Below are 19,612 nucleotides of genomic sequence, written 5' to 3'. Positions count from 1 at the left end.
AATAACTAACAAGAAAGAGTTAATGAACTAAGATAGAGGAACAAGAAAATATAAATAAAACTAAACTAAAACAATATTATAAACTAAAATTAGAGAGAAACAAGTATAATAACCCGTGTCATGCATGTGATAAGATTGAAATTATAATTTTAAATTGTTTTATTAAAATTAATTTGAATTATAATAATTTGATTAATAAAAAAGTAACATGTTATGCATTGTTCGTTTTTTCTTAATCTAGTGTTAAGTGTATTATCTCTAAAATAATTATTAATCGATTTTAGTAATCTACTTTCTTCAATAAATCAAACATATATACTCAATATGACCATAAATAACTTAGTAATATTTAAACCCATCAACAAATTTTTATATGTTATTTTACTATGAAGTAAAAATATATCAGAATCAATTCAAAATAAACAACAAATTATTAGAGAATTTTAATGCACAAAGTTCTCTAATAAATAATAAATAAATTAAAACCACTAAAAAACAACTCAACACTCTTCTCTGATGTCTGCAAAACATATACCTAAAACAATATTATATCAATGTTAGTATATAAAATTATATGATTAACATAATTTTAATATTCTCAAGCTATAAATGTAAAATAAGAATGTATTACCCATTAGCACATATAATTTGTCAATTTTTTTAATTAATAGTATTAAATTTTAATAAATTTGATTAAGAGATTTAGAAATTACCTTTTCATTATAAACTCTAAAAAACTTCTCTATATACCACATTCATCGTGCAGTTATCTTCCAAATGTCTATAATCTTGCAACAACATTCGCAAACCATCTTTACTCTTTATTCTTGATAACACAACATACAATTGACCATGGGTGAAAACTGGCCTTAAAAAGTATATTCCAACTTTTGATAAAGTTTGTTCTTGAGACTTATTTATTATCATTGCAAATGACATAATAATTGAAAATTATCTTCTTTGAAACCTTACCGATAATATTTCGTTATTTGGAATTAGATTCAGTCTTGGGATAAGAACAATATTTCTAACTTTGTTACAGGTTAAAGTCTTACATTCTATTACATGGTTTCTCATTCTTCTAACTTGCATTCTTGTTTCATTGTACAAACCATTAGTTTAGTCTATATTCCACAACAACATAACTGGAGCGCCAACCTTCACGATCAACTTGTGTGATAGTAGACCTAAACAATTTATTTTATTTAGAATCTCTAGTGAAAAAGCATCTAACTCAAATTCTATATTTTCATCTTCAACACACACACACAGTTGCATCAGTGACACAATTCAGAGTTGGTGCAAAAATTATTCTATTCTTAAAATAATTTTCACAGATAAATTAAATAACATATCTAGATAAAAAAATATATTATTATAATAAAATATTATACCATAAGCAACTATATTTATAAAGTAATTTTATTAATACACTATATCTATAATATTATCATATATTTTCGTAAAGAATAACTATTAATTAATACAATATATATATATATATCTTCACAAAAATTACAAAAAAAATTATTTTCTCAAATATTAAAACATAAAAATGGCAATATGTGTATTATCATTGGTTTTGAGAACATTGGTTTCACACTTTCACCACATAAGAGCCATAGGCAAAAACAGAATAAGAATTAATAAATTAATGAAAAAAACAAAAGAGCAAGTTGGAGTGGGGCACTCGGTTGTTACATACTTGATACTTACATTACAGCTATTGAAGCTGACATAACACTGACTCCCTCCCCTGTTCCACTCCGATCTACTCTTTCTCTCTTCTCTTCAAACAGACAGCAATGGCCAACACCACTATCATCACCATCTCCTCCTATTTTTTCGCAACACTTCTCTTCCTTCATGCTGCCACTGCTTCCATTCACGCTCAAAGTAAGTCCTAAACTCTAAACCCAATCAGATTTGGACCCTCTCTCTGTTTTGATCTGCATTACAATCTTTCTGTATAAAGTTGCTTACTTTCAGTTCTTGTTAGTCTCTCTCATGCGTGTGTTGCATCCTTGCCGTTTTTATCTATAAACAAAAACAAGTGCTTACAATGGCATTGAGAAGCTCATAGCTGTTTATATGTGTCTAGATCTTGATGTCTTATATATAACTCTAGTGCAATGTTTGGTTCCTTAAATAAATTCAGGATAAAGAACACCTTTTTCCCATTTTGGATCTTGGACTTCACATATATGTTGTATTCTTGAATATTGGAACTGAATTAATTGTATCAGTTATTAGCTTCTAAGGGTGTGCCATTGACCGTATCTTCTGTTTCCAATGGCAACAACCCCATTTGCGGTTTACAGCTCAAGAGCTTATTCAGCCATTTCCCATTTTCCCTAAGGCTGATTATACAGAAATATAACTTCAGCTAGAGAATTGTTGTTGATCTGAGAGGCGGAGAACGTGTTTTTTGGCTAATGAATTTCTGGCCTTCACAATGGCCACTAGAGAAATATATACTTATCAAAGATGAATTAGTTGTTTTACCATAATTTGGTTTTTATCCAAGCCCAAATATAAACATTAAAAACTAAGAGGTGGGGAAATTTTTTATTTTTAGTTTTTTTTATTTGTGTAATTGAATCTTGCTACTTGTTCCTCCTCTCTTGGATGTGCTATATACAGCTACTGTTTGATAAAAAAAAATGTTTGGAAGACAATAAAAATCGGACTAAATCAATTCTCAACTTACCTTATTTTGTATTCATTAATTATTGTTGGAATAAATTGGTAATATTAGATGTAATAAGTGTGTAAGTATAGATGTTAAGTTAAATAAATTAATTTTAGATTATTGTCTCGTTAACCTTACCGGTGTTTGATATGCTATTAACTTGTCTGTGTTTTGCTGAGGGTCACGTATTGCTGTAATTTATATACATATTGTATTTTTTTTTCACTAATTTTGACCACATCATTACTTTCTTCCTAATATAGAGCCTACTTATTTGCTTAATGAAAGTCTTGAAGTGCCATAGCATTTATTGTTCAGTATCTGTACCTGATTCTTGTATTAATTTCTTCATGAATTTACAAGCATTCTCCCCATGTATCTGTTTTCTAATTTCCCAGTTGGAATTAATGAACAAAACTTTGCAGTAAAAGTGACTAAAAACCCTGCGGACAAGTTGGTAGCTGTGATTAATGACAACAGAACTGCTCATAAGGCATCATCTTTATACGATAACCCAGGCCTTGCCTGCATTGCTCTACAATACATCAAGGCATACCAGGGAGACTGTGGTGCTGTGGGAGGACCTGATGCCAAGAAGCCTCCGGAATCTCAGTTTGCCGAAGTTTTTGCCCCAAGTTGTGGTGTTAAGGTATCAAGTCTTGGTCCCATAACCAGCCGGTTCCTAGGATGTCAGACAAAGTATGTCCATGCACCTGAGGCATTCTCCGAAATCCTGATAAGAAACCAGAAAAGCTTAGACATACTTTATAGTAAGAATCACACTCAGGTTGGAGCTGCTGTTACAGGAACTGATGGAGGTTCTCCTTATTTCTGGTGTGTTCTGTTCAGCAGTGGCAAACCTAACAGCACCTTCACCTTTGAGGATGGTGTGGCTAAAATATCGAAGCCTGGTTGCTTTAGCGGCGCGAATGATGAGTGCAGTGGTGCCCATGGTTGGTCTCCAATAAGAGGGATGTGGCTACTTGCCACTTCAATTCTGGTTGCCTTGGGGATTGCTTTGCCATTATGATCTAAAAATTGAGATGATTTTTGTATGGATTTCCACTTTGATCCAAAGGCCTTTGTCATGTTTATTGTATATGCCATGGCCTCAACTATTCTTTCTTTTTTTTTTTTTTTTTCATTTCCTTTTTCTTTTTCTTTTGTTATTTCTTGAGAGATTCATGCCTAATTATATTGCTTAAATTGTTGATTGCATATAAATCTTTGGTATTCTCAGGGGAAACAAGAATTCGTAATTAGAGGGAATGATATAATTAATTATTATATTTTAAACACATATATAAAAAGACACATTCAGAAAATATATCTATAAAGACACTTTTATTAAACACAACCATAAAAAAGACATTTTTATTAGACACATCCACAAAGACACTTCTATTAAACACATTATAAATAAGAGTTGGCAGAAATACTGTTGGTAACGTAGCGGGATTGCTGTATAAAACGTTTAAAGATAGGACATTAAACTCACATCAAGTCCACAACATTAATATGATAACTAAGTTTTTCACATATCAGAGATACATCAGAAAAAAAAATATCCTTAACATGGTCACCTTTGGATATCTATAAGTAACTGCTTTTGATCAAACATACTTATTATTACACAGAAGACTTAAACTTCAAAACAAGAAAAAGGATAGTGAGAATGAGAATAATACCACCAGAAGAGCCACCAACTCTGTGAATCCAGTTACGATCAAACCTTGTGAAGCTCTGATCGAGGAGAGTGGATAAAGCAATGGCTAACATCAACAGAAAGAGCAACACAGGCAACCAAAAAGCAAAGTTTATTGGTTCATCTTCTTCCGATTCGCTCTCCGGCTTGCTGTCTATGTAAAGAGGAGAAGCCACTGCTAGCACAACCAACCCTATGGCGGCGAGTTTCTCGTATGAAGAAACTCTGCTTCCCCTTCTGAATACTCCTCCTTCAACTTCCATTCACAATCTCTATTGGAATTTGGAAACAACTAAACTGAAGTGTTGCTGGAAACCCACCAAAACTGGTTGCGTTTATTCGGTGACTTGCTTTAGCATTTGCGTTAATAAGTGTTCAGGCTACACTCGAAGATTCCTTTTTCATTATTCAAAATCCTAGTTACTTTTTTCTTCACTAAAAGAATCAGAATAAGGAATAATGCAGTAATGCTACGATTGCTACTCAATTAGTATTTAATGTTTTGTTACTGATTTATAATGTTACATTACAACCGCAGTTTTATGTGTAAAAAAGGTAAAGTTATTAAAAAAGGTAAAGTTATAGCAGAGGACTGGAAATATTCGATGCTCAATATTCTTTTTCTGTAGGGATAAGATTTTTCATTTTTCCATGAACAAAGCTCAACATTCGATAGTGGGTTTTTCCCGAATGTGTAACTCAACGTAACGAACTCACGTAACAAACTAAAACTACTGGGTATGTTGTTTTAATTGTTTCTGAGAAATAATCTTCTCGTAATTAAGTGATAATATATAATTCTTTTTGTTGCTGAGTTGCTGTTTTTGTGTCATAATTATTTGTGGAAAATATATTAAACTTATCCAGTTATGCATTATGACAGACTGACAGTGCATTCTTGCCGAAAGGTTTATTGTGGATATATATACATACAAACAGAATTTAAATAAATGACATAGTATGATTACTCCGAAATATATAACTGGTGCTTTATAATTATACCAGTGCGATTTGACCAGTGGCCTAAAATAACTCTCCAAATCTAAGGTACCACAAGCTCAAAAATTGTGCTGCCTAGAACTACAAAGATTGGGAACAAATCAGAAACCAATGTACATTATTAATTCATAAACAGCCAAAGGGACAAATAAATATTTTATTTTTATATTCTAATTAACACGATCAGAGCTCTTTGACCTGTTGTTCCCTTGAAGTCGTCTCAACCATTTCTTTTGTGCAAAAGTAGTAACATCAGATGGCTGCAATGGTGGTGCACAACGTTGTTCAGATTGTTCTGCGGCTGGAAGCTCAGCAGGAAGTGCAGCAGCGGTGTTGGTGAATGCATTTAGGACCAAGAATGCTAGGATGGGAGAGAGATCCAGTGTTCCTCCAAGAGGGGGAATGAGTCCACGGAATATGTTCAGATATGGGTCACATATGGTGCTGAAGGAAAAAATAATCATCATTTTATTACCAATTAACACTTGCAAATTCAAGAACAAAATAAACTACTGTATGCTAATGCTATCATGAAACATGTTCCCGAATCAATGGATCAACTGAAAGTTTAAGAGCATATAAGTCATGCAAGAATATTCAGTAAATAAATATTTCTCTCTCTATTCTTAATTCTTAATTGGTACTTTGGCCAACGGTAAAGGTGAATCTTGAATCATCAGAACCTTCTATGCAACGACAAGAGCAAGACTGCAATTAGATCCATCAATCCAGCAACCATCTAATCAACCCATTGAGATACACATACTTAATCCATCATCCAGAACCATCTGATTATGAAAATAAATTTAAGAGTAAACACTCAACATGCCTCGACATTTGAAAATTTGCGATAGATTAGTCCCTCAAAATGCACAAGGAGAACTAGCATGTCAACTGTTTTGAATGGTGACGAACAAATTTGTCGTTTTAAAATCTCGAGATATAATTGTCTTCCTTGTTCTTGGTCTAGGACAAGATTAAGAGTTTACTCTAAATTTGATGAATAGAACATTCGGTGGGTGATTAATGGGGACACCATCCAACATACAGAATAAAGACATCGCCTACAACATTTCTGATATGATTGATAAATTAGAAGATTGGCTTCAGCATTATAAAGTATTCTGAAATGATATGAAATTGGCACAGGCCAGGTGATCATTGACCTTTTGAAACTGTTCCTAAACCTAATGTCCTAATTCCAGAACCTAGTTATAATCCAAATGTGAAATAAGTGTGTACTGTGTGGTGAATAATAATAATAATGCATGTAAAAAAGTCGAAAGGAAGAAAGTTTAACCTGAGAGGGCTAACAATGGCAGGAGGAGAATTGGGGAACCAGGTCAAAACAAGCCTAACAACGAGCAAAGTATTGTAAATGTTCAAGAAATTCAGGATTCCGTTAGAAACCACGAGACCCGCCACCGAGTCACCGCCAGGCAAAACAGCTGCGAAATTGTGACTACCACTCACCGACCCCATGCTCTTCAAGCTACTACGCCGAATCTGCAACCGCCAAAATCAAGGAATCAGTAGAATATAACCGTAACTGCTCGCGAAATTCGTTTAAGTGAGAAACTGAGCGCGATACCTGAAGGCATATGCTCTGGAATTGGGAGTGGAGAGAGATGAGTTTGTTGACAACGGAGTTTTGAGAAGCGAATCTGATGAGGTCATGCGCAGCATCGCTCATGAACCTGCGCAATTCAGGAATGTTGATGATGTGATTGTTTGGAGAGGCGTTGGAGCTTGGAGCTCCGAAACGGCGGAATGGGAGTGCAAACGGCGTTTGAGGATTTCCCCAACCGCGTACCGAGCAAAACGACGCCGCCTTCTTAGCTTCGTCTATCTCAGTGGCAGTAGTCGTTGTCGTTGACGATGACTCATTTACATTCATAGTCACGGCCATTGCAGTTCAACGACACTCAACCTACCCCCTCTCTCTCTCTCTCTATCTATCTCTTACCAGAGGCTATGCAACCCTCACAGGATAACGCAAGCGCGTGGACAAGATAATCCTAATCCAGATAAATAAATATCCGCTATCTATTTCTGGTAATTAAATTTAAGAAATTATTCATTAGGTAATATTAGGCAAAAAAAATTTTGATATGGAAGTAAAATAAGTGATATATTTTAACATGATAATTTTTGATATTTTTTAAAATTGTGGAAGTACACAAATCGGACGATCCGATTTGTGTTGAAAAAGTTGAAAAAAATTTAGAGTACACAAATCGGACCCTCCGATTTGTGTTAAAAAGTTGAAAAAACTCAGAGTACACAACTCGGACCATGCGAGTTCTTTGGTCATGAAATTTTGCTTTACAAATCGCATGATCCGATTTGCAGCTGATGGAATTTGAAATCTGAAACATAGAATTCGGACCCTCCGTTTTATTTGTTTTGGGTAATTTTTTTTTTACATTCTGAGAAACACAACTCGCAGGGTCCGAGTTCTGTTTCCTCTGATCCCACAACGAGGCGAAGCACCCCTCTTCTCCATACGCGAGTTCAACACTTCTTTTAGTTCCATATTCAAATTAAAAACTCGTAATATTACACACTTTTTTTTAATTTTGATATTGGGATAAATGTGGTGTATAGTTCGATTATGGAAGTGTAGGATATATATCCAAGGTGTTATGCTCTGATTAACAAATCAGACGGTCTAATTTGAGAAGAATAATCAGATGGTCCAATTACAAACATCACAGACTGTCCAATTTGCGCACTACATACCACGTGTTAAACATGCATTCACCCCATGATTGTATACTATCCGGCGATGAGCCCATCCCTTTTATTCTTATTCCACTCTTGCTTCACTCATCCCAACCTTACTTTCTCCTCTCTTTTCTATTGTTGATGAAATTGGTCTTTGGGAGCAAAAGAAAATTAGACCATCAGCCTTTAACAATGTCAAGAAAAAGAAAAATAAAAGACGTCAAACGTTTAGAGTTTCATATTATTAATTATTTTAATCATTTCAATTATGTAAATTTTTATTATTAAATATTTTAATTTAATTAAAATAATAATGATAATGTTAGAGATTAGAAAAAATATTGTAGTAATAATTTTTATTAAGATTATAAGTATGATTGAATAATAAATTAATTATTATTAATTGTTATTAATAAATTTATTATAGTAATTATTTTTATTATGATACTAAATTAATTATTATTAATTGTTAGTAATAAATTTATTGTAGTAATAATTTTTATTAAAATCTAGGTATGATAATAAAATAATTATTATTAATTGTTATTAATATTTATTGTAGAAGATATATAAAAAATTATTGAATTAATGATTATTATTATGAGTATAATATAGATATTTAATAAAGAATTAATGATTTATTGTGTGTTGTTAGAATAGAATAGTTATTTGAGAATGTTTGTTTGTTATGTTGGAAGTGAAAATTTTAAAATTGTTTTAGTATAATAATTGTTGAAAGTGAATTAATTAATGTATATTATTATTATTGTTATAGTACCATGAAGAATGAAAACCGAATAAATTTAGTGTAATTTAGGTAATGAATTATGTTAGTAATACTAAATTTTAAATATGAATTTAATAAATTATTTATGATTATTGATAAATTTGGTAATATAAAATATATATGTATAACAATAATTTAATTGAAGTGTTTAATATATTTTAAAATTATTCTGGTTATATAAATAGAAAATAAGGAATAAGAATTATTATTATAAAATAATTAGATTTTAGACATTAGAATATGTAGTTTTTAATGTATCTAATAAAAATTAGATTTATGTTTAAGATTCGTTTAAGGTTTATTGATATGGGAGATGTTAGGTAGACAAAAAATAATTACAATATAGAAATGACATGTAAAAATTTCTATTCTCTTGATAAGTAAGTGACATACACCTACTATTTTACTGCATATTTGGAGTCATTAATCTTCTTTCTAAAATCAGTTTCAGTTTCTCTCAAATCAAATCCTTAACATCTCTCAATCACATTATTATCCATTAAATGCAATAATTCTCTGCAAAAATTATGGAAGTTAAATTAAAAATGTTTAACAACTTCTACCATAGTTCTGAAAACCGGACCGGACCGGCCGGTTCAACCGGAATAATCGGGAACCGATCACCTAATCGGTCCGGACAATATAAAAAACCGTCTGACAAAAAACTGATAAAAAAATCGGTCAAACCAGCGGTTAACCGGTGAACCGGGAGAACCGTCCGATTTTTTAACGGTTTTTAGTTTGAAAACTAAAATGCTAAACGACGTCGTTTTTTTCTATTAAAAAAAAAACGCGTAAAAAAGGAACGCAGCGTCGAAGCCCTAATCAGTTTCCCTTCCCCTCTCCAGATTCCAGAAATCACCACCATTCACCCAAGCTCCAGAAATCACCATCGCCACCAATCACCATCGCCACCCACAGCCATCAGTGAAGCCCACCGCCATCGCCATCGCCATCGCATCCCGTTTTGAATTTTCTTTTTTTTTTTTAAAAAAAGGGTGAAACTGAAAACTGAAAAAACGCGTGTTGAATTGGTGATACCCTAATCCCTAATCTGGTAATCCAAGAAAGAAGCAAGAACTAAGAAGCCAAGAGGCAAGAACACTCCCACTCCCCGTCGAAGAACAACCTCCGTGAATCCAAACCGACGCCGGCGCTAGGGCCAGTCACCATCGCGGGCCACTCACCGTCGCGGGCACTCACCGTCGCGGGCACTCTCCGTCGCGGGTCAGTCACCGTCGCGGGCCACTCACCGTCGCTGCTCACTCACGTCGCGGGTAAGTTCTGGGTTTCTACTTTCTGGCATTGTTTTCAACTTTTCATTTTTGGTTCTGGCTTTGTGTTCCTCACTTCCTCAGACTTCAGTTCTTCTGTTCTTGTTTTTTTAATTTTTTAATTTTTTAATTTTGTTTTTTATATGATTAATCAAATGTGAATAAATTTGTTGTAGCTTGAATTTGAATACTTGAATATTTGAATTCTGCTCTGTTCAATAATGAATACTTGAATAATTTTGTTTTTCATTTTTTGATTTCTTCAATTCTGCTCTGTTGAATACTTGAATGCCATATGATGAAATATATTGGTCTGGATTCTGGGTTTTTCAATTCTGCAATGTTAAAAAATTTGAATCTGTTCAATTCTGGGTTCTTCAATTCTGGGTTCTTCAATTCTGGGTTTTTCAATTCTGGGTTTTTCAATCTCCATTAGTTCAATTCTCCAATGTTCAATTCTGCTATGTTGAATACTTGAATGCCATATGAATTCTATGAACTATGAACTATGAGTTGATATATTGGTCTGGATTCTGGGTTTTTCAATTCTGCAATGTTCAATTTTTTTATTTCTTCAATTCTGCTCTCTTGAATACTTGAATGCCATATGAATTCTATGAACTATGATTATGTATTGAATTTTTTTTTTTAATTTCACTCTATATTTAATTAAACCGGTTCAACCACGGTTTAACCACGGTTGAACCATTGAACCATTGAACCAGTTACTTGACCGGTTCGATAACCGGTCCGGTTTTCGCAACCTTGACTTCTACTATACAACTTATATTTTACATATAGACTATTAAAAAATAAAATATAAAATATAAAAAATATAAACAAAAATTTAAAAATAATTTTTTAAAAATAATTATTAACTTGTCATATTAAAATCAATAAATAAGCATACATATGAATATTAAATAAAAATATTAAAATAATTAAAATCATGACCTACTAGTGCACATATGAGATAATTTAAAGAATACAATAAGACGTATAATTTAAAATTTGATAATATTAATTATAAAAATTATTAATTATAGACATCATAGGTATGAAATTATGAATATTATGAGTATAAATTATGGATATTATTAATATGAAATTATGGATGTTATGTGTATGAATTTATGGATGTTATGAGTAAATTTATCAATTGAATAAATTAATTTAAGAATTTGACATTTTTTTAAAATTTAATTATGATAAAATTTAAAAATATTTGTATTAACTTTATAGTTACTTATGCAATAACTAAAAAATGATACGTGTATGGATGTAATATCTAATAAATATGAATTTAATTTTTAGATGTTAGTTGTATGTAATTATAGATGTTATGTATATGAACGTATGAATGTTATGTATATGAACTTAGTAGTACAATATAATTATAAATACACATAAAAACACAAAAAAGAAATAAATCGGTTCATTACCATACCTCATCAAAACTAATGTGATTTTTCATATTCTCAAAAATTGGTTGACTGACAACAACCTCGTCGGATGAGTCCGTCTGTTGTTCAAATTCTTCATCCACACCTTCTATCATAAGTACCGAGGTCGAATTTAATTGTCATACTATTTGCAATGATAAAAATGACTTCTTGTAAAATTTCTTGGCTTATTCTAAATTTCTAAGTGTGCTTGCAATGGTATTAGAGTTGTGAATTTTGAATGAAAATAATTGAATTAATGGAAACAAAACCATATTAGGGTAGTTTTCAAGTTTTGTATCTCCATTGATGATGATAAATGACTTAACAAAAATAAAAAATCAATTACAATTAAATCATTTAATACAAATTATCATTACCGTTATTTATAATTATTATTAGTTTTTATTGTATTCTTAAATATAAAAATTAAATCATAAAAGAAAATATTAAGTATTGATTACAAGAATGCCTAATAATAAGGAATATGATATTATAATTAATGTCATTAATAAATGGGGCTGATAAGAATATGATAAATGGATTAATAGGAGAGTGAGATAAAAAATAAAACTGTTATTAAGTTATATAAATGAAGTAAATTATAGAAAGTTTTGACTAATTATGACTGAAAATTTTTGGTTACCAAACTTTTTTCTATTGATATATGGCTACGTTTTGTAGGATTCACGGATGTTGCAATGTACCATTTAATGCCGCCGGATTCGTACAATTAAATTCTGGAGGGGTATTTATGGGAGACTGTCTTTTATCACGTTTCCCATATTAGAGTTGTCCAATGTCAGTCGACATCGGTTAATGCTCTGATTGAAAGATGGTGCCATGAGACTCACACATTCCATTTTTCGATTGGTGAGTGTGTTGTAACGTTGGAGGATGTGACGATAATTCTTAGTCTTCCGACGAATGGTCTGCCAATTACAAGACCGACCCTCAGTAGTTATGAGGCCTTAGAGGCTGAATGTTTGGATCAGTTTAGTGTTGCACCTAGGAAGAAAGACTGTAGAGGAAGCTTCATAAAGTTGACGTAGTTTCGAGAATTGAAAGATTGTTTAGTGTTGGCTAATGATATTGACATTCTTAAATACGTATCTTAATAATAAAATCTATCTATCGTATAATAATAAATTTATATTTGTGTTAAAATTTGACTAAAATATATTAGCCTTCATTGTTATTTAATGACTAGGATTTATTTTGAGAATTTTTTTATATAAAATATTAGAAGTTTTAGTTATTATTAGTTTATATTTCTAGTTAATTTATATTTGTAGCAAGGTTCTGAAAACCGAACCGGTTATCAAACCGCTCTAGTTATTGGTTTACTGGTTCATAGGTTCAACCAGTTCGACCATGGTAGAACTGAAAAAATCGTTTTATAATAAAATAATAAATAAACACATTAAAACATAATTATAGTCTAATATAAATCTTAAAGTATTATCCAAATTAAAAGTACTACATAGACCAGAATGTTATGATCTCATTCAAATACAAACTCAAAAGTCAAATAACAAAAACAACCAATCAAACATAAACATAAGATGCTAGCATCCAACTAATTCAAGTTTGTCATCAATCATCAAAATCTGCCATAACTTGTTGCAGATTTGCTTCGTTGATATCATCACCTTCATGTCCACTACTAGGACTAGAAAAATCAAGTGTTGCAGAATAAAATGTACTACTACTACCACCACCACCACCACCTTGATCTAAATCAGCATCAATCTCATCTAACTAAATATATAACGTATTATCAATACATTAAAGATTAAAACTGTTGTAATAAATTATCAGACAATAAATTATAATACTCACGAAGCAAGTCTTCAATATTACTTGGAAGATCAGGCTCTTTTTCAACAACCTCTTCCGTCACCCAAAAGTCAACCAAATCAATACTTTCAATATCGATTGGATCATATTGCACCTTTTGCTTTCTCTTTTGTCTTTCCGTTCTAAAAAATTAAATACCATATATGATAAGCCTAGTATATTAACTACACAAAATCTCATGATATGAAATGAAAGGATAAAATCTATATTACCTGGATTTAAGACGTAAATTATATGTAACATACACAATATCACTTAGCCTATCATGCTCCAATCTATTCCTTCTTTTTGTATGAATTTGATCAAAAAGACTCCAATTTCGTTCACATCCCGAAGAAGCAGATGCTTGGCTAAGAATGCGAACTGCCATGTTTTGTAAACATAGAGCAGAACTACCAAACAACCTCCACCATTCATCTACAAGTTACAATCCCATAGCTTAACTATTAGTTATCAAATTAAGGAAATGAAAACATAAAATAACTAAAAAAGTAATTATCAAATAGATACTCTTACTAGGTTGAAGTTTTTTTGCAGCTCGAAAAGCTTCAGGCCTATCAAAGCTTTCTTTTCGATCTTTATATAAGTGTATTTCTTTCATTGCCTCAACTGAATCTAAATTATTAACCTTGCAATGCAATGTAACAAGATCAAGTAAACCTCGCATGACATCAGGTGCTTCTTTATAATTTTCATCGAGAAAGCAAGCAGGATTCAAGAAATAAGCCGCTGCATGAAGTTTTTTTTCAAATGTTTGTCCCATCTTGAGTTGATAATCTCTGTGTAAGGTTGATATGCAGTCTTACTATGCTTGAACATTTCTTTGATTCCATTTTCTGACCTCGTCATACCTTCATAAACAATTCCCAATGATGGTTTATCATCGGCATCTACCAACCTCATCAATTTAATCAATGAACTCACAATTTTGCATGCAGTAAAACAATCATCCCAAAATTTATTGTCTAGGATAATTGCACTCATAGCTCTTCCTAATTTGTGTCCGGTAAAGTGTGTATCAACAACCAATGCTTGTAAATCCATTTTGCACTCAAAGATACTCTTCAATATGATGAAGACAGTGGCAAAATGAGTTACACCTGGACGAACAATCTCCTTCCAAGTAGTTCTTTGTCTTAGCCAAGACAAGAACACTGTATGATTATACACAAACACAGTAATCTTCGAAGCACGTGTTGCAAGGTTAAAAATATGTGGCATGCTGCTTATATCTTTTAGAATAAGATTCAAGCAATAAGCAGCACAAGGTGACCAGTGAATATTTTCAAACTTCTTATTAATAAGCCTACCAGTAGCAACATAATTCGCTTCATTATCAGTCACTACATGAATAATATTATCAGGTCCAATCTATTCAATCACCTCCGAAAATAAGTCACACAAGCTTGAAGCATTTTTTTACCACATTTAAAGCATCTACAGATTTTACAAAGCACAACCCTTTCGAACAATAAGCCAAAAAATTAATCAACGTTCTTTGCCTTTGATCTGTCCAACCATCAACCATGAGGATATATCCAATTTCTTTCCAATCAGACCTATAGCTATAAACAACTATTTGACACTCCCTTTTGAGATCGGCTAATAAATTAACCCTCAGCTTATCATAAGAAGGACCTTTATAACTAGGCCCAATGCCAGCAACACCATCCAACATATCTTGAAAAATGGTGACATGACCGTATTGAAAGGAATCCTACAATCCAAAAGCCATCTAGCCACTCGCTTATCAACTTCATGAAGCGCCTCTTTGTTTTGAAACACACTTTTCAGACTTGGTTGACTTCCCGGAGTTGTTCTTGGTGCAAACATAGGAGGAATAATAGTTTTTGCTTTCTTTTTGGGATCGCCTCCAATCACCTGCTTAGTTGGTAACTGATTCGGAGTTTGTTGTTCTTCTTGCGCTATTACTTCATGAATTGCATCCTCAATCTCATCACTACCCTCTTCATTGAAACTTACTTTTCTTTTACTACTTTTACTTTTCTAAATCTCTTTCAATAAACCTTCCATTTGTTTTTCTATGTCATAAGGGACCTTAGAACATTTCTTAATATCTCCACCTATCTTCGCCAAATGATTTTTCATTCTATTAATTCTCCTGCCCCTAAAAGTACTCAGAAAAAATAAGCATTGGTAATGCGGTTTTCCATTTATATTTTGTAAAGCAACATATCTCCAAGCAGGATCAGTTTTTTCCCGAACATTAGAAGTATGTTATTGACTTTCGTTAGATCCGGGAGGAAGAGAAGGTTCATTCGAAGCCGAATTATTCTCAGCATTATTATTCTTAGGTATTTCTTGGTTGATATTCTCATCCATACCTAAACATTACCAGCAATCTAATAACAATACAATCCAATCCAATTATTCAATTAAAACGGGCAAACAGTCAATAACAATCCATTCCAATAACAATACAATCCAATCCAATAACAATACAAAGTTCACAGTTCTGAATCAGTAACTTAGTTCAGTTGAAACAGGCAAACAATTATTCAATCAATTATTCAATCACTATATCACTATATCAGTTCACACTTCACAGTTCACAAAAAAATAATTATTCAATCACTATATCACCATATCAATTCACAGTTGAATGACTTGAATCAGAGTTCACAGAGCTTCACTATATCAGAGTTCAATCATAAATTCATAGTTAATAAAAAAATTACCTAGAGAACATGCAAGAGACTGTGGTTGCGGAGAGGGACAGAGACCCTGAGAGACAGAGACAGAGACACCGAGTGACCAAGGGAGACAGAGCATGCAAGAGTGGTGGAGCAGATGGTGGCTTCGAAGGTTGCGATGGCTGCTGCGCGATGGAGGCTTCGAAGGTTGCACTGGCTACTGCGCGATGGAGGGAAAGTGAGCTAACACGAGGCGGTGGTTATTCGAAGGAACGACGACGACGGCGGCACGAGATGGTGGCTGGATGGAGGTGAGCTCGATGAGATTGAGAGGACTGAGGAGCCCTCCCTGGACTGAGTGTGTGTGAGAGACTGAGAGGAGCTTGATTAAGGCTTGGCTTGCGCGATGGAGTAAGAGTTAGGGATTGCTGGTGAGTGACACAGCAACATTTAGTTGCCTTTTCAAAAATCGGTCAGGTCACGGTTCGGTTTGACCGACCAGTTCCCGACTGGTTCACCGGTTTGATGGCGGTTTTTGAAATCTACGGTTTTGCCTTTTGTCTGAACCACTTTTCTCAATGGTTTGCGGTTCGACCGATTCGACCGGCTGATCTGAACCGGTTTTCAGAACCTTGATTATAACCCATTCTATCTATGTTGGGTTATGAAAAATCAACATCTTCTTTTTCTTCAAACTCAACATATAACTTGATAAGTGAGGTTTGTGCTCTAATTTAATGGTAGGTCAAAAGTTTTTCCTGCATACTAACTTCATCAGCCACATGCATTATTTGAAATTGAATGAAACTACCAAATACTAGCACAGGCTGCCTGTACAAAATATTTATCACTCTATTCAGTATTTGATGATTTACACTTTGAGAAAGTATATTATTAAATCATTCATATGTTATCGAAAGAGAAACAACAATAACACATGGATTTTCACATAAAAAACTCATACCCTCATGTGTATCATGCAAAATCTGACTATTGTAATATTTTTTTAAACTAATATAATTCTCCATTTAATATACTCAATACATTTACCCACAAATTTTTTTCACTCAACATATGTAAAGCCAACTACTAAATAACACTCTCAAAACCTAAAAACGAAAAACAACTTTGTGTTGCTCACTTCTATTTCTCCACAATATGTTCTCAAAATAACACCATGGCTCTTTTTATAGTTAGTTTTATATTTTTTTATTCGTGTGAGTACAAAATGTCAATGACTTTTTACTTTTACTACACAACGTTAACATTGTTTTGACCAATTTCAACTTTTAAATCTATATAATAGGCAAAACATTGTTGTTATTTTTCATTTTTTTTATTTAAAAAAAACATTCACAAATCGGCATTGCTGTTTTCTAATAGTAAAATTTTTAAATAATTATTTTATTACAAAACGGCATTGCCGTTTTGATTTTAAATGATTAAAAATTTTAACGTACAATTTGGCAATGTTGTTTTAATTTGTGGTGTTCTGACACATTAAATTTTGGGTTAAGTGCGATTTTAGTTCTTAGATATAGATCGAAAATTTTTTTCGTCTCTAACATTTTTTTTGCATAAAAAATCGTCCCTATGGTTCAGCTAAGTTTTAAAATCGTCCTTTAAACCAAAATACCATTCTCCAACAAACTTTCTTCACCAAAATACTCAGTTTCGCTTTTTTTCCTTCTTCTTCATTACAGCATCAGCAATAATAATAATGGAATTAGAAGCCAAAACAATGTAATAAACAAAAGAAACAGAATTAGAAGAATCAACAATGTAATTAACAAATCAACAAATATCAAAGAATCAGAAATAGAAGAGTCAACAATGTAATAAAAAAGAAATACAAGCAGAAATCAGTACCAAAGAATCAACAAATCTGCATTTCAAATATCAAAGAATCAACAAAAAAAAATAGAATTGGAACCCTACGAAAATGGCGACCACGCAAGGAATAGCAGCGAGCGGCGATGAGCAGGAGCAGAAACAGCGACGCTGCGCGTGACATCCTCCCTCACCGATCTACTGGCGTCGACGTCAAACACTGGTGCAGGAGCATAAATGGCAACGTAGTGTGCGATGTCCGTCCTCTCTCCTCAGTGTCGTCACCACCTACCTCTTTCTCGTTTTTCTTCTTCCTTTTCCCCTTATTCTTCTTTCCCGTATTCTTTTTCTCTCTCTCTCTCTCTCTCTCTATTTCAAACACTCTTTTTCTTTTATTTTATTTATTTTTTTATTTTATAATTTTTTTGTTAGGAGTAATTTGGTCCAAAATTTTAAGATTTAAGTAAAAATGACGATTTTAAAACCAAGTTAAACCTTAGAGACGATTTTGTATGCAAAAAAAGGTTGAAGACGAAAAATATTTTCAGCCTAAACTTTAAGAATCAAAATCGTACTTAACCTTTAAAGTTTTCTCCCATGGCATTGTGTAACTCACGCATAGGAAAAATAATGAAGAAAATCACTCATCTTCTACAATATTAAGAAAAAGCAGTCTAATTTCGAGGATTTTTTTAAGCAAATAATTTAAATATTTTATTTATGGATATAGATAATTTGTAGCCTATTTACCAATCTGTATTCTCTTATTTATCTCGTTTATACTATAAATGATATGAACTACGTTTTGTGTTGCACGTATCACGTTTGCACATGTGTTGTAAAATGGGCTTATCTTACTTACAATATAAACGAGATAAGCAAGGACCGCACCTATATAAGAAAGTTGTTTACAACGTGACTCATGTTACTCTCACACCCTTTTTGACTTTCTTTCTCTCTTTTTTGGACATTTCTCTTGATATTCTTGAGGTAATCTGACATTATGGTGCAAAGATGTACAAAATAATGACATCAACCGCCTGAATGTAATGTATCATATCGTTGGAGTGATTGACTTTCAAGGTTAGTGTTGTTATTTTTCTTTTTTAGTTAAATAAGCATATAGTTATAGTTAGAGTATTTTTATAGATTTAGTATCTATTATATATGACTGGATTAGATGTTATTTTAGAAACATAAAATAAGTTAATTGTCATGTTATTAGCATTTGTTAAGTGGTGGAATGTATTATTAGTAAATGTTAATTAATGAATTTAATTTAATTTATTAGTTAATTTAATTTATTTAGTAAATATTTATTACTTTTTTTAATTTAAATTTTATATTTTTAATTTTAATTTTGAATATGCTAAATATCTTATTTTAGTGAATATTTATTCACTTTATTATGTTGGATAACTTTTTTAAATGTTTGATTTATAAAGTTAATTATTCTAAATATATTTATGGACTTACGATATTTAACTTAATTCTAAATCCAACTAAATATGAAATGTGAAATAATAATTTATTATAATTTTTATCTTTTTATTTTTCAAAATTTAAATTTTTACTTTTGATTTCGAATATTTAATATATCAAATATATTTTTTATTAAAATGTTTGTGAGAGACCTCGCTTA

The 19,612-nt window shown here is 32.1% G+C and overlaps 4 protein-coding genes across 4 annotated transcripts; 1 reads left to right on the top strand and 3 right to left on the bottom strand.

Moving 5' to 3' along the window:
• Positions 1–1,712: 1,712 nt before the first annotated feature.
• Positions 1,713–3,938, top strand: LOC107624251 (uncharacterized). Its single transcript, XM_016326735.3, has 2 exons — positions 1,713–1,896; positions 3,118–3,938. The coding sequence occupies exons 1-2, from the start codon at positions 1,806–1,808 to the stop codon at positions 3,720–3,722; spliced, it is 696 nt and encodes a 231-aa protein (XP_016182221.1). The 5' UTR covers positions 1,713–1,805; the 3' UTR covers positions 3,723–3,938.
• Positions 3,939–4,186: 248 nt separating this feature from the next.
• LOC107620879 (uncharacterized) lies at positions 4,187–4,795 on the bottom strand. The gene has a single exon (XM_016322977.2). The coding sequence runs from the start codon at positions 4,658–4,660 to the stop codon at positions 4,322–4,324; it is 339 nt and encodes a 112-aa protein (XP_016178463.1). The 5' UTR covers positions 4,661–4,795; the 3' UTR covers positions 4,187–4,321.
• A 543-nt stretch (positions 4,796–5,338) lies between these two features.
• On the bottom strand, positions 5,339–7,489 carry YLMG2 (YGGT family protein). Its single transcript, XM_016326286.3, has 3 exons — positions 6,988–7,489; positions 6,697–6,902; positions 5,339–5,840 (listed from the first exon to the last, which is right to left on the bottom strand). Exons 1-3 carry the CDS (start codon positions 7,303–7,305, stop codon positions 5,567–5,569), a joined length of 798 nt encoding a protein of 265 aa, XP_016181772.1. The 5' UTR covers positions 7,306–7,489; the 3' UTR covers positions 5,339–5,566.
• A 5,733-nt stretch (positions 7,490–13,222) lies between these two features.
• Positions 13,223–15,164, bottom strand: LOC107620881 (uncharacterized). Its single transcript, XM_016322978.2, has 6 exons — positions 15,005–15,164; positions 14,338–14,829; positions 13,997–14,215; positions 13,699–13,903; positions 13,518–13,608; positions 13,223–13,387 (listed from the first exon to the last, which is right to left on the bottom strand). Exons 1-6 carry the CDS (start codon positions 15,162–15,164, stop codon positions 13,223–13,225), a joined length of 1,332 nt encoding a protein of 443 aa, XP_016178464.2.
• Positions 15,165–19,612: the final 4,448 nt, after the last annotated feature.

The sequence above is a fragment of the Arachis ipaensis genome, chromosome B10, assembly GCF_059453495.1.
Source record: "Arachis ipaensis isolate K30076 ecotype BB chromosome B10, ASM5945349v1, whole genome shotgun sequence".
Classification (NCBI taxonomy): Eukaryota; Viridiplantae; Streptophyta; class Magnoliopsida; order Fabales; family Fabaceae; genus Arachis; species Arachis ipaensis.
This window is presented reverse-complemented; position numbering and strand designations above follow the sequence as displayed.